Here is a 10,386-nt window from a genome sequence, read left to right as displayed (position 1 = left end):
TCTCCAGTACCCGCTGCCGGCAGCAGAAGGCACTAGGTGGCACTGCGCTTCACCCTAACAGGGTTGCAGGCTCCCGGCTGGCAGTTACAGCCACGGGCTGTCAGCGGGAAGCGGGGAGAGCCGAGCACCAGCCCCGCAGGAGAAACAAGCGGGCTCTGTAAGTTCCCTGCTTTCAAAAGCTGCCTTCGGAGAAGGCTGGCTACAACACCCTCTTCATCTACAGCCCCTAAACTTTTCCTAATGGTACAGCAGACCCAGGAGTCTCTTAGCCATATCCAGCTTCTGCTAGTTACCTTTTTCAGGCTCTGTAGAGCCATTCTTCTCCCCAGCTGTACAGGCGACAGCCTGAAAGTCACAATTCCACCAGGCAGCCCAATCCTGCTTCTGTAAATCTGATGCAATGAATCAATTGATCTCTGAAGAGCAGCAGTTACTAGAGAGGCCCTTGGCAAACCATACAGAAACCAGGAGGACGTGTAGAAGGCGATACTGGCTCCTGCAAACCAGCAAAGGGCTATATGTTCTGACATAAAGACAAGTTATGCCTAAAGTGTGTAGGAAGGAGTGAGCTGTAGGACTGTTCCCCGCCCGCTCCACGTCTAGCTGAGCCCATCTATCTCGGCGCTGCGCTAATGTATCCGCCACAGCACTACTTAGGCACCAAATACCACATTAAATAATTGATCATCATAAATCACAGCCCCTGGGAGTGGGAGAGCTTCTGGATGACGCGAGATTGCAGCTCGTAGGCTTGTGTAGCAGGCAGAGGGTGGCCGGGGCTCAGGGTCTGTATCCTGACCGTGCTGGTGTACCCTGGATCGCCTTGGGGGAGGTGCAGGCTTTTCCAGCTCTGTTGTCTGTGAGAGACTTGATGTGAATTTGCTCAATCCTAAAGCTGCCTCAAGATCTTCTCATCAGCTTTTCCTTCTGCTTCTACCATAATACAGGACAGTTTGGTAAACAGACTAGCCAATTGCTGTGTAACTGAGGAAATAAACATCCAGATGAGCAGAATTCCCTACTCCAGGGCACTGGGGCTTTTTTGACAAGTTGGCTCACAGGAGAACAAGTTTTCTTGAGGTGAATAATTTGATACCTGGACACCTCTTAGGTGAGACTCAGAAACACCCTGAGGAATCTCAGCCTTCTGCTGCAGGGAGGAATCTGCCCTTCAGGGGAACACGTAGGTTCTCCCCAGAAGCATCAGACAGCATCTGTGCCAGAGGCGAGATGCCTGACTGGGTGGGCCAATGGCTTGTTGAGGTCTAGAATTGTGTCTGAGGGCACTCCACAGGAAAGAGTCTCTGGAGCAGGCATGTTCAGCACAGCCTGTTCCTTACTCAGCCATGCTCTGGCGTTCATCTGCGGGACCAATGCCCTGGGTACTTACACCATGCTAAAGAGTCAGGGACAGCTTAAATTCGTTGGGCTGCTGCTCTCAGGCACTTGCTGCAGCCCCACAAGTGCCCAGCCACCGTGTCAGAGACACATCCTGCCCCTCACTGTGGTCCTTCAGCTCCGGGAAGGAGCCTGCGGTCAGTGCAGCTCCCAGCACTGAGCGTTAAACTCCCAGTTATCCTATTTTACAAATCATTTTCATGCAAAGTTTGTAACTCAGCTGTAAATACTTGCTCTCAGTCTGGAAGAGCATCTCTTTGTCCCCATGTGTGCAGAGTTACACCTCAGCAAAGGTGTAAGTCCCGCTGTGTGACCAAACTGCAAGAGTGTCACTGTCCCAGTGAACAGTGTCTCAGGTCAGAGAGGGGGCACTTGGGATTTTGGTGTCTGGGCACACAGGGAGCAAACTGGGAGCCAGGTGACCTGTCCTGGCACGTGGGTGCCTCCTGAGTTGGTCTGCTCTTGTTTGAGCCTGTAGTCTTTGGAAAAAACCAAGCTCATGAGTATGAATTTAATGACTAACTTCCCTGGAAAGCCTCGCAGTAGGAGAGACCGAGGCCAGTAGCTGCTTCTGGGGAGATGGAGAAGGGTGCTGGGTCTAGCAAGCAGGATTGCAGGCAGTACGTCTCGCCCGTGCCACTATCTGCCCGAGTGACCTGTGCCAAATCACACACCTCTGTCCCACACCGAGGGAAGGGGCTGTTGTCACTCCCTGCCTTATTTTAAACCCCAACAAGACCCACTGCTTCGGCTGTGCGTTGCGACACGCTGGGAGGTGAGACCCTACCAGCCCAGTGTCCCCGTTGCTGCGTCACGCCTGCGCTCCCCGATCGCCGGTGTGCAGGGAGCCTGCCCGTGGATTGCGCCGCACGTCCCGGAGATCTTCCTCTGCGGGAATCGGTCTGCGTTTCCCCTCCAGCTGCTGAGTCAATTCCCGGTGGCGGCTGTATCTGCAGGAGGATTGGGACTGCTGGGGGGGCTGTTACTACCCGGGGGGAAACGTGAGGGGTCATAAAACCCCTGGAGTGGTTGAGGATTTGGCCACAGGCAGGATGCGAAAAGATCAGCGCTCGGTTTAGCCTGGCTGGGCACTTAACCTTGAAACCTCTGTGCTGCTGGGAGGGGAAATGGCTGGGGGCTGTCTGGGCATGGCAGGCTCCACGGTGGCTGCGCTGAGCCTGGAGAAGGGTCAGAGGCTCTGACATCCACGCGATGAACTGGGTCACTTGTTGGGTTTGGAGGGGATCCCAAACCAGGCTTCTCGGGAAGCGTTACCTGGTGAAACTCTTTTCAGGCTCCTGAGTCAAAAGCAGCAGGAGGGGAGGGTGGCTGCTGGAGTTGTGGGGTTCACACTTGTGGGGCTTAGCAGCCTGAGGCTCACTGCTGGGCTCCCCAGGCTTGTCCTAAGCATTTGGGCTTACAGCTCTTTGTTTTCAGGCTGGGATAAAATTTCCCTGCTGACAGGCAGCATTCCTCCCTGGGGAATTTTTCCGGTCCCTCTCGTTCCTGCCTAGCCATGGGCTGATGGTGGGACCTGGGATCACATCCAGCTTCTTTCCACCATGGGTCCTGAAGCCACAGCTTTCTTTGGGCTCCTCTCCTGGGAAGAGGAAGGATGCACTGGCACTTCGATGGCTAGGCAGAGCTTTCTCTGAGGTCTGTCATTTTGCAGCTTTCCCTCCGCTGCGGAAGTGTTCGTGGTCACACTGCAGCTTCCGAGACGGGAGCCCCAGCGCTGGCCCAGCCAGACCCACAAGCCCTCCCGGTTACCCTGGTGAAGCTGAGCAGAACAGTTTATTCTTCACCCTGGGGCTGGTGTTCGTTACCTCCAGGAGCCTTACAGCGTCTCTTTTCTCATTTGTGGCAGGTCCAGGCAGATGGGACGGACGGTAACTGCGTCACGTTTGTGTTGCACGATGAGGACCACACGCTCGGCAACTCCCTCCGATACATGGTCATGAAGAAGTAAGTGGAGCCTCTGCGGTGCCTGGCATTGCCGAGGGTACGTGTCTCTTACTCTGGCCATCTCCTTCCTCGTCTGCATCCCAGCTGGAGGAGGGCAGACGATCAGAAACTCCCTCTGTACACACCTGGTAGGGTGTTTATGTCAGACACAGTGCCAAAGACTCCTCGCAGGATTAACTTCTTCCTTGTGCTATTAGTGCCAGGAGCCCCGAAAGCTTTAGTTGACCTTAATGGGCCCATGCAGGCCTCCATTCACACCCTGCCCCTGGGCCCAGGAGCCCCATTTCAGCTCAGCTCAGGGCTTTCAGTCCCTCCTCTGCTCTGCTGTAGGAGTGTGGGTCTCCAGCTCAGCCTGTACTGGGCTGTGGACTCCGTTCACCTGGATGCTGACCCACAGACTGACTTCCTGGCCTGACATCTGCCCTTCCTCCTCATCCTGTACCTGCTTGGTGGTCACTGACCCTCAGTACCCTCACCCCACTTGCAGTCTGACTTCCTACCTGACCTCGGGCCTGCTTCAGCCCCACAAACCTGCACGATGATCTGGACCCTTGGCTGACCCTCCCTACCACCTTTGCACTCACCCTGCTCCCTTGCTCGGGTGCTGTGGGACAGGGCTGGCTGGTGAGGCCTCTGCCCTGTCAGCTCTCTTACTGTTCATGGCTCCCAGCTCCCCATCCCTTAGGGAACAGCCACCCTCGCGGCTCCTTGACGGTTAGTCACAGAGGAAATTTAGTGTCTGGCACGTGAAAGATTTCCGAGTTTCTTTCTTGACCTTGGGTACAGTGATGCACAACTCCATGGCATGTGGTCAGGTAGCATCTGTGTCTCCTTCTGCGACAAGCCCTGGCAGAAAAGAGGGTAGGAATAGCTAATGTTAAGCAAATGCTGGGAATTAATTATCCTGCTGTCCCATCACAGTATACCAATAGGTTCACCCTCGTTTCTGGATTTACGGAAGCGGGCAGCGCGGAGTGCTTGTGCAGATCTGCTGGTACGCCTCAGCAGAATTACAGCAGGAGGTTCAGTGCATCACTTGCAATGACTGTTACCTTGCACCTCGTGTGAACCCCTTGATAAATCACCAGCAGAACAGCAGGCTTCTTGCAAGGGGCTGTTCTTCCTGCTGGGTGCACAAACATTCTACCTCAGCTTAGGAAGGCGGGTGCTGCGCAGCCTGCGCACCCGCTCGGTAAATCCTTGCGGTGCCTAGTCCCATTGACAGCTTTTCCCTAGAACTGCAACAGGTTTGTCTACGTGAGGTTTCCAAGCACCATTGGATCGTGCCAGCCATGTCCTTCTGCTGCAGAGCCCCAGCTGCACCTCAGAGAGAGGTGAGGCCACGCAAATAAGGTTACACAGGGAGTTTCCCTTCATCATATCCCACCCAGAAGACCCCTAGTCATTCCATAAACAGCCTGAGCCTGGTGGGTGTGGGCTGGCCTGAGCCTCTGATTTTCCTGAGATTTGCTGTGGATTGGCCTGGGTTTCACTGCTCTCTTCTCCCCTCCTGCAGCCCCGACGTGGAGTTCTGTGGCTACTGCATCACACACCCCTCTGAAAGCAAGATCAATTTCCGGATCCAGACCAGAGGTACACGTGGGCGTGTTTCTTTCATGTCCAGAGCCCTCCTTTTGTGGAATTCCCCCTGCTCTTGTCAGGTTTCCACCATGAGTCATTTAAGTAAAGAAAAGCACTTTTCTGCCTTGCTTCTGCTGGCCGCCTGCAGCCGCTCTGCCCTGTTGCCCACCCGGAGAGGCTGCTCTGAGCCACTGTCGTAGAATGGTTTAGGTGATGCTCCGAGGGCTGGAGTCCCTCTGCCATGGGGACAGGCTGGGAGAGTTGGGGGGTTCAGCCTGGAGAAGGGAAGCTCCGGGGAGACCTCAGAGCCCCTTCCAGTGCCTGGGGGGCTACAAGAAAGCTGGGGGGGCTTTTCCCGAGGGCAGGGAGTGACAGGACAAGGGGTAACGGGTTTAAACGGAAAGAGAGAGATGGAGATGGAACATCAGGAAGGAATTCTTCCCGCAGAGGGTGGGGGGCTCTGGAACAGGTTGCCCAGAGAAGCTATGGATGCCCCGTCCCTGGGAGTGTCCAAGGCCAGGCTGGATGAGGCTTGGAGCAACCTGGGCTATGGAAGGTGTCCCTGCCCATGGCAGGGGGTGGGGCTGGGGGTGATTTAAGGCCCTTTCCCACCCAAACCATTCTTTGATGGCTCTGAGCCTCTTGCAGTCCTTCTCTCCTCCCAACCCACCAACCCCTCCAGCTTAGTCCACCACTGTCCATCCAGGTCTTAGCATTTGACTGCTGCCTGGAGAGGGGGTGGTCTTTCCTTCCTTCTAAGGGGCTGTTCGCTTCAGTGTCAGATATGTTGAAGCCACTTCCTAGAAGCAATTAGCTAGTTTGTGCTCGCTGCCTCTTTCATTTCCTAACATGAATTCGTGCTCTGGCTGTTTTGCCGCGCCGCGGGAACCCCTTCCCCTTGGGACTGACTGCAGGGTCTCCTGTTCCTGTGCCGCAGCCTGGCCCACCGCACTGAGCTGCTGCTGGTGGGAGGGACGTAAGAGCCTCCCCCCATCACCAGCACTGCCCTGGGGCATGGTGGTGACAGTCCAACCCCATTGGAAGCCACCCCCCATTTCACTAGCACATCTTCTTTCCCGAAGGGTCTCTTCCTGCCGTTGAGCCATTCCGGAAGGGGCTGAATGACCTGATGGGTGTTTGCCAACACGTGCTCAACACCTTTGAGGTGAGACTATTCCCAAAGAGCTTTTCTATCTCTCGGTCTCAGCGGGGAGAGGGATGGGCTGGGACTGTGTGGTTGGCGCCTGTGGCATGAAAACCTCTAGTTCTTTCAGGCGCTCTCTGCCTGACGTGGCGTGGTCTGCCTTCCTTTCCCTTGGAGAGACTGTAAAGCTCAGTCCCTTCGGAAAGTACCTGGGGCTCTGTCAGCTTCTCGGGTCCCCGAGCCGTTGCAGGCAGGGGGCAGGGAGCGCGGAGTCACTGTGTATCTGGGTCACTCGGATGCGTGCTGTTAACGTTTGTCCTTTGCTCTTGTTTGCAGAGGAGCATGAAGGAATACAGGGCCCAGAGGGAGGAAGAGATGCAGTAGCGTGTGGGGATGGCGGTCCCGGTGGATGTGTGTAATGCCTGTGTGTTGAATTCCTTGTGTCTGGTGGTTTTATTTGCTTCGGGTTTTTTATGACTGCTTTGATGCAAATCTGTATTTTGTCTTAATAATAAAGTTTACCAAGTTTTAGTGATGCTGCGTTTGGCTCGACGTGGGGATGGAAGGTGACAGCTGGAAGGCAGCTCTTCCGTCTTGGTTCTTTCCGAGTGCCGTTGCGGTTTCCTGCCCGGGATTGTCAGATCACAGGGGCTGCAGGTAGGCTGCTGCGCAGAACCACTCTGCCCCAGAGCCCATGGGGAGCAAAGGGGGTGTGTGAAATTAAGCTTTTAGAGGCACCACCCCCTACCAATTCAAATCTTCCTGTTACTGGCACCGACGCAGCCGACTTTGGCAGGCATTTGCCCTCCTTTTTCAGCAGATCAGTGCAGAATGATGCTCAGTTCACTTGGCGGCCACGGGGAGCGAAAAACCACGTGCCTTTTTTAACCCTCTGCAGAATGCAGACAGGGGCAGGCCCAGCCCGCCCTCATGAGCAGGGGTAAGGGGTGCAGCACTGAAGCCCTGGCCCTGTTGGGACCTGCTGGCGGCTGAGCGAAAGCCTGTCGTTGAGCGTGACGTGGCGTGAAATTGCAGGGGTCTCTGCTCCGTGCCAGGCGTGGGACTGCGAACCTTTCCGGTGTGCTCCGCGCGGGGGGGGGGCGCCGCTTGTCTCTTCAGCTGCCAGAGGAACCCGCTGACGCTCAGTGAAGCATTTAGCAGGGTTTGCAGACCCCCTGCTGCTTAATAAGAAACACCCAGAGATTTCGCTTTCGAACACCAACGTGTTTTATTAACGTACAGAGGAGTAAGGGGGAGGCTGTAAAATGTCAGTTTTCTCTATAAAATCCCTCTTTCAAATGAACTGACAGACCTGGTCGCTCTGCCAGGCCGGTGGTGGGGACGAGGAGCCGGCTGAACCCTACACGTCGTAGTAAGGTTCCTGTGCCTCAGTTTGCTGCCGTGGATTCATCCTGCGGTGCCAGCACGGCCCCGTGTCCAGAGTGGGTAGCTGCTGGGGCTTTGCTTTTGGCTCCCTTTGGTTTTGGCTCCCAACCCAAACCCTTCTGTGATTCTCCAGGTTGTCCGGGCTGCAAGGGCACTGACCCAAATCAATTTGTCCAGATGTGGACAAATACAGAAATACGTGGAATTCAGATGTTTCCAATAAGCACAATCTCCTCAAATACCTGCGCTGGGATGTTTCGGTTTCCTCCGCTGACATCCTGTGCCCACCGAGGAGGTGCTGCCAGCCCTAGGGCAGAGCACAGCGGCAGCGCTGCGAGGCCACGCTGGTCTGGATATTCCTTGTCTCTCTGGTTTCTGGGGACCCGTTTGTCTTCCTGAAGGGTGATCTGTTTGTAAAACGTTTGCATCCCAGTGAAAGCTGAGCTAAAAAAACCAACCCCAACCTGTGGAAAATGTTTTGCTTTATTTGCAGGTCTTTCTCATCTCCCTTTTTCCTCTCTCCGTTTTTTTTCCGTGGCAAGATGAAAAGGGGGATGAAGAAGGAAAGAGAGGGAAAAGAGAGAAGAAAACACCCACAGAAAAATCATCAAAACCTTGGTAACTTTCTAAAAGTTTTGGGAGGAGGTGCAAGCGTGATGCTTTGGAGAGACGCAGAGCGCTCGGGGATTAATTAACAGTCAGTTTGTGAAAGCTCTTTGCCATCTTTCAATTAGCTCCAGCGGCCCCTTCAGCTGAGATCGGACCTTCCCTGTTGCCTTTTCCACCTTAGACCATGAGGACGAGCATCTCTGTCCCCCTCCAGGTGACCTGAACCTTGGTGTCACGGTGCTGTGGGCAAGGCGCATCGGGGTCCAGCCCCACTGCCCCTTGGGGCTCAGCCCTGGCAGAGGGGAGGCGGCTACGGGTGTCAAACTGCCGGGCACCCCATTGTTTCCCCCCAGAGCTGTGGCCTTGCAGGCGATCCCCCTCCCAGGAGCCAGTGGCTGAGGGAGGCTGTGGACTTTCCGCAGCCAAAGACCATGGATCAAGGCTGGAAGGGCACATCTCCTGGATCCTCTGCCTTGCATCCTGTGTCAGGCAGAGAATTAGCTGCTTCCAGTTGATGCCGGGGCGCTGGAAAGGTGAGGGCTGGATCCCTGGTCCCAGCCTCATCCGGGTTTGAGCCATCTCTGCCTTCCCTTTCCCGGACTTACAACTCTTTGCTGGAAGGACAGCCCCTTGGGACAGCAACGGTGTCCGGCTAGCCAGGAGCTCCCTGGCCTTGGGGAGGGGGAAGCTGGAGCCGACAGTTTGGCTGGATGCTGCCACCAGCTTCTGCCAAGGGCAGCTGGTCCCCTGAGCCGTGCTGTCGCCTACAATCCCTTTCTTGTGCCATACGCAGGCGGGGTGAACATCACCCCTGGGTGGGGAGCCTGGGGCACATTTCCCAGGAAAAGGTGAAGAGGAGGGGGTATTTTGGGGCTCCCCAGGCCAGGTTGGTCACACGGTGAAGCTGCGTTACTGCCCATCTCTCCCTGCCATGAGCAGGAGGAGATTTCGTGCCGTTGGTGTCTGCCAGACATGCATGGTGCCTGGATCTTACCCTGGCGCTCTGCCTTGGGACAACCTGTCTTGGCCACAGAGGGAGGTGATAGGGATGTTATCAAGGCTGTTCTTTGGCTGTTTCAGCTGGAAATTGTCACTCATGGTCCTCTCCCTCTCGTCATCCCCCATACATCTCGAAGTGACCACATCTCACCCTTCCTTCCCTTGTCACACACATTTCCCCACCCACATTTCCACCCGAGACCAATGACAGTAAGTCACTTCATTTTCCTGTGCGGAAATGAAAAGTCCTGTAAGGATCTGAATCGCCTTCCCCCTCCTCCAGAGGCAACTGGGACCAAGAGGACGGATCGGTGGGGTTCAGAGCTAGTCCCAGGGGTCCGTGAAATGCTGCGGCTCCTTCCGGGTGGGTTATGACACGGAAGGCAAAAACGATTCAGGCCCAGCCAGGGAACGGCCGTGCGAGAGAAACGGAGGGGTCCTGGCACCCTGGCACAGCGCCTTCTCCTCTCGGCCCCGCGGGTGCCGTGGCTTTAGGAAGAGCTGTACTTGTTACTCAAGCGGGAACTGCTCCGGTCCAGCCCAAGCTCCTGCCCGTTGGCTTTCCACTTGCCCACGGAGCCCTTCTCGTCCGTCGGCGTGATGCTCAGGGCCGGTCGCTGGCACCAGCAGCACAGGCAGGACTGCGGGGAGGCAAGAGGGTGGAGAGAGCGGTTACGAGCGTGGGCTAGAGGGTAGAAGACGAGGAAAGAATCCCTTACTGGCACCTCAACCTGCGCGGCGCCACGCTGGGAGCGGCAGCCTGGGCTGCTGAGCCTTGCTGGCCCACAGGTCTGTGGGAGCAGGTTTTCCAGGTTAGGGCTGGTGTGGGTTGGAGGTGAAGGTACCGAAATCTTAGGTGCCTTTTGCAGTTGTGTTTTCTTGTCCCTGGGGGACAGAAATTACGGGTAATGCTTATCTGGGCTCAACTCTTCTTTTTGCCACAGCAGCTGGGAGGTGACTCCTATTCCCATCCCATGCCAGGGCTCCACTGCTCCTGAAACTGCTCTCTGAATAACTTGGGCTTGAAGGTTAAAGCAGCGCCAGTCCCTGGTTTGTGGGGATGCTTCTGATCCAGAACGACAGGGACCTTTGGGGCTTGTCCTAGTCCTGCACTGACAAAAGCCACCCCATAGCCGGGCAGCGAGCTCCGGTGTACTTGAAGCTGGGAAGAGAGGGACCCAGCAGGGGGAAAATTTGGGAGGATAAATATGATCAGTATAGGAGCAGCTAGGGGAATGCTGTGGGCTGCTGGCAGCCCCAGCGTGTCCCTGATGGAGCATTTCTCTGGGAGACAGGAGCTGCGG

The 10,386-nt window shown here is 55.9% G+C and overlaps 2 protein-coding genes across 2 annotated transcripts in view; one reads left to right on the top strand and one right to left on the bottom strand.

The window, feature by feature from the left end:
* Positions 1-3,265: 3,265 nt before the first annotated feature.
* On the top strand, positions 3,266-6,472 carry LOC104506358 (DNA-directed RNA polymerases I and III subunit RPAC2-like; the record flags this gene model as incomplete). The annotated part of the gene is made up of 4 exons (XM_010147284.1): positions 3,266-3,363; positions 4,880-4,956; positions 6,027-6,109; positions 6,425-6,472. Coding segments are annotated over 4 exons (306 nt in total), but the record flags the coding sequence as incomplete, so codon positions are not given.
* A 3,101-nt stretch (positions 6,473-9,573) lies between these two features.
* LOC104506357 (endothelin B receptor-like) overlaps positions 9,574-10,386 on the bottom strand; it is a 5,599-nt gene continuing 4,786 nt past the window's right edge. The window contains exon 7 of the mRNA XM_010147283.1: positions 9,574-9,723. Within this exon, the coding sequence (XP_010145585.1) occupies positions 9,574-9,723 (150 nt within the window). The remainder of the gene's footprint in view (positions 9,724-10,386) is intronic.

This window comes from Eurypyga helias, unplaced genomic scaffold (assembly GCF_000690775.1).
Source record: "Eurypyga helias isolate BGI_N326 unplaced genomic scaffold, ASM69077v1 scaffold20982, whole genome shotgun sequence".
Taxonomy (NCBI): Eukaryota; Metazoa; Chordata; class Aves; order Eurypygiformes; family Eurypygidae; genus Eurypyga; species Eurypyga helias.
This window is presented reverse-complemented; position numbering and strand designations above follow the sequence as displayed.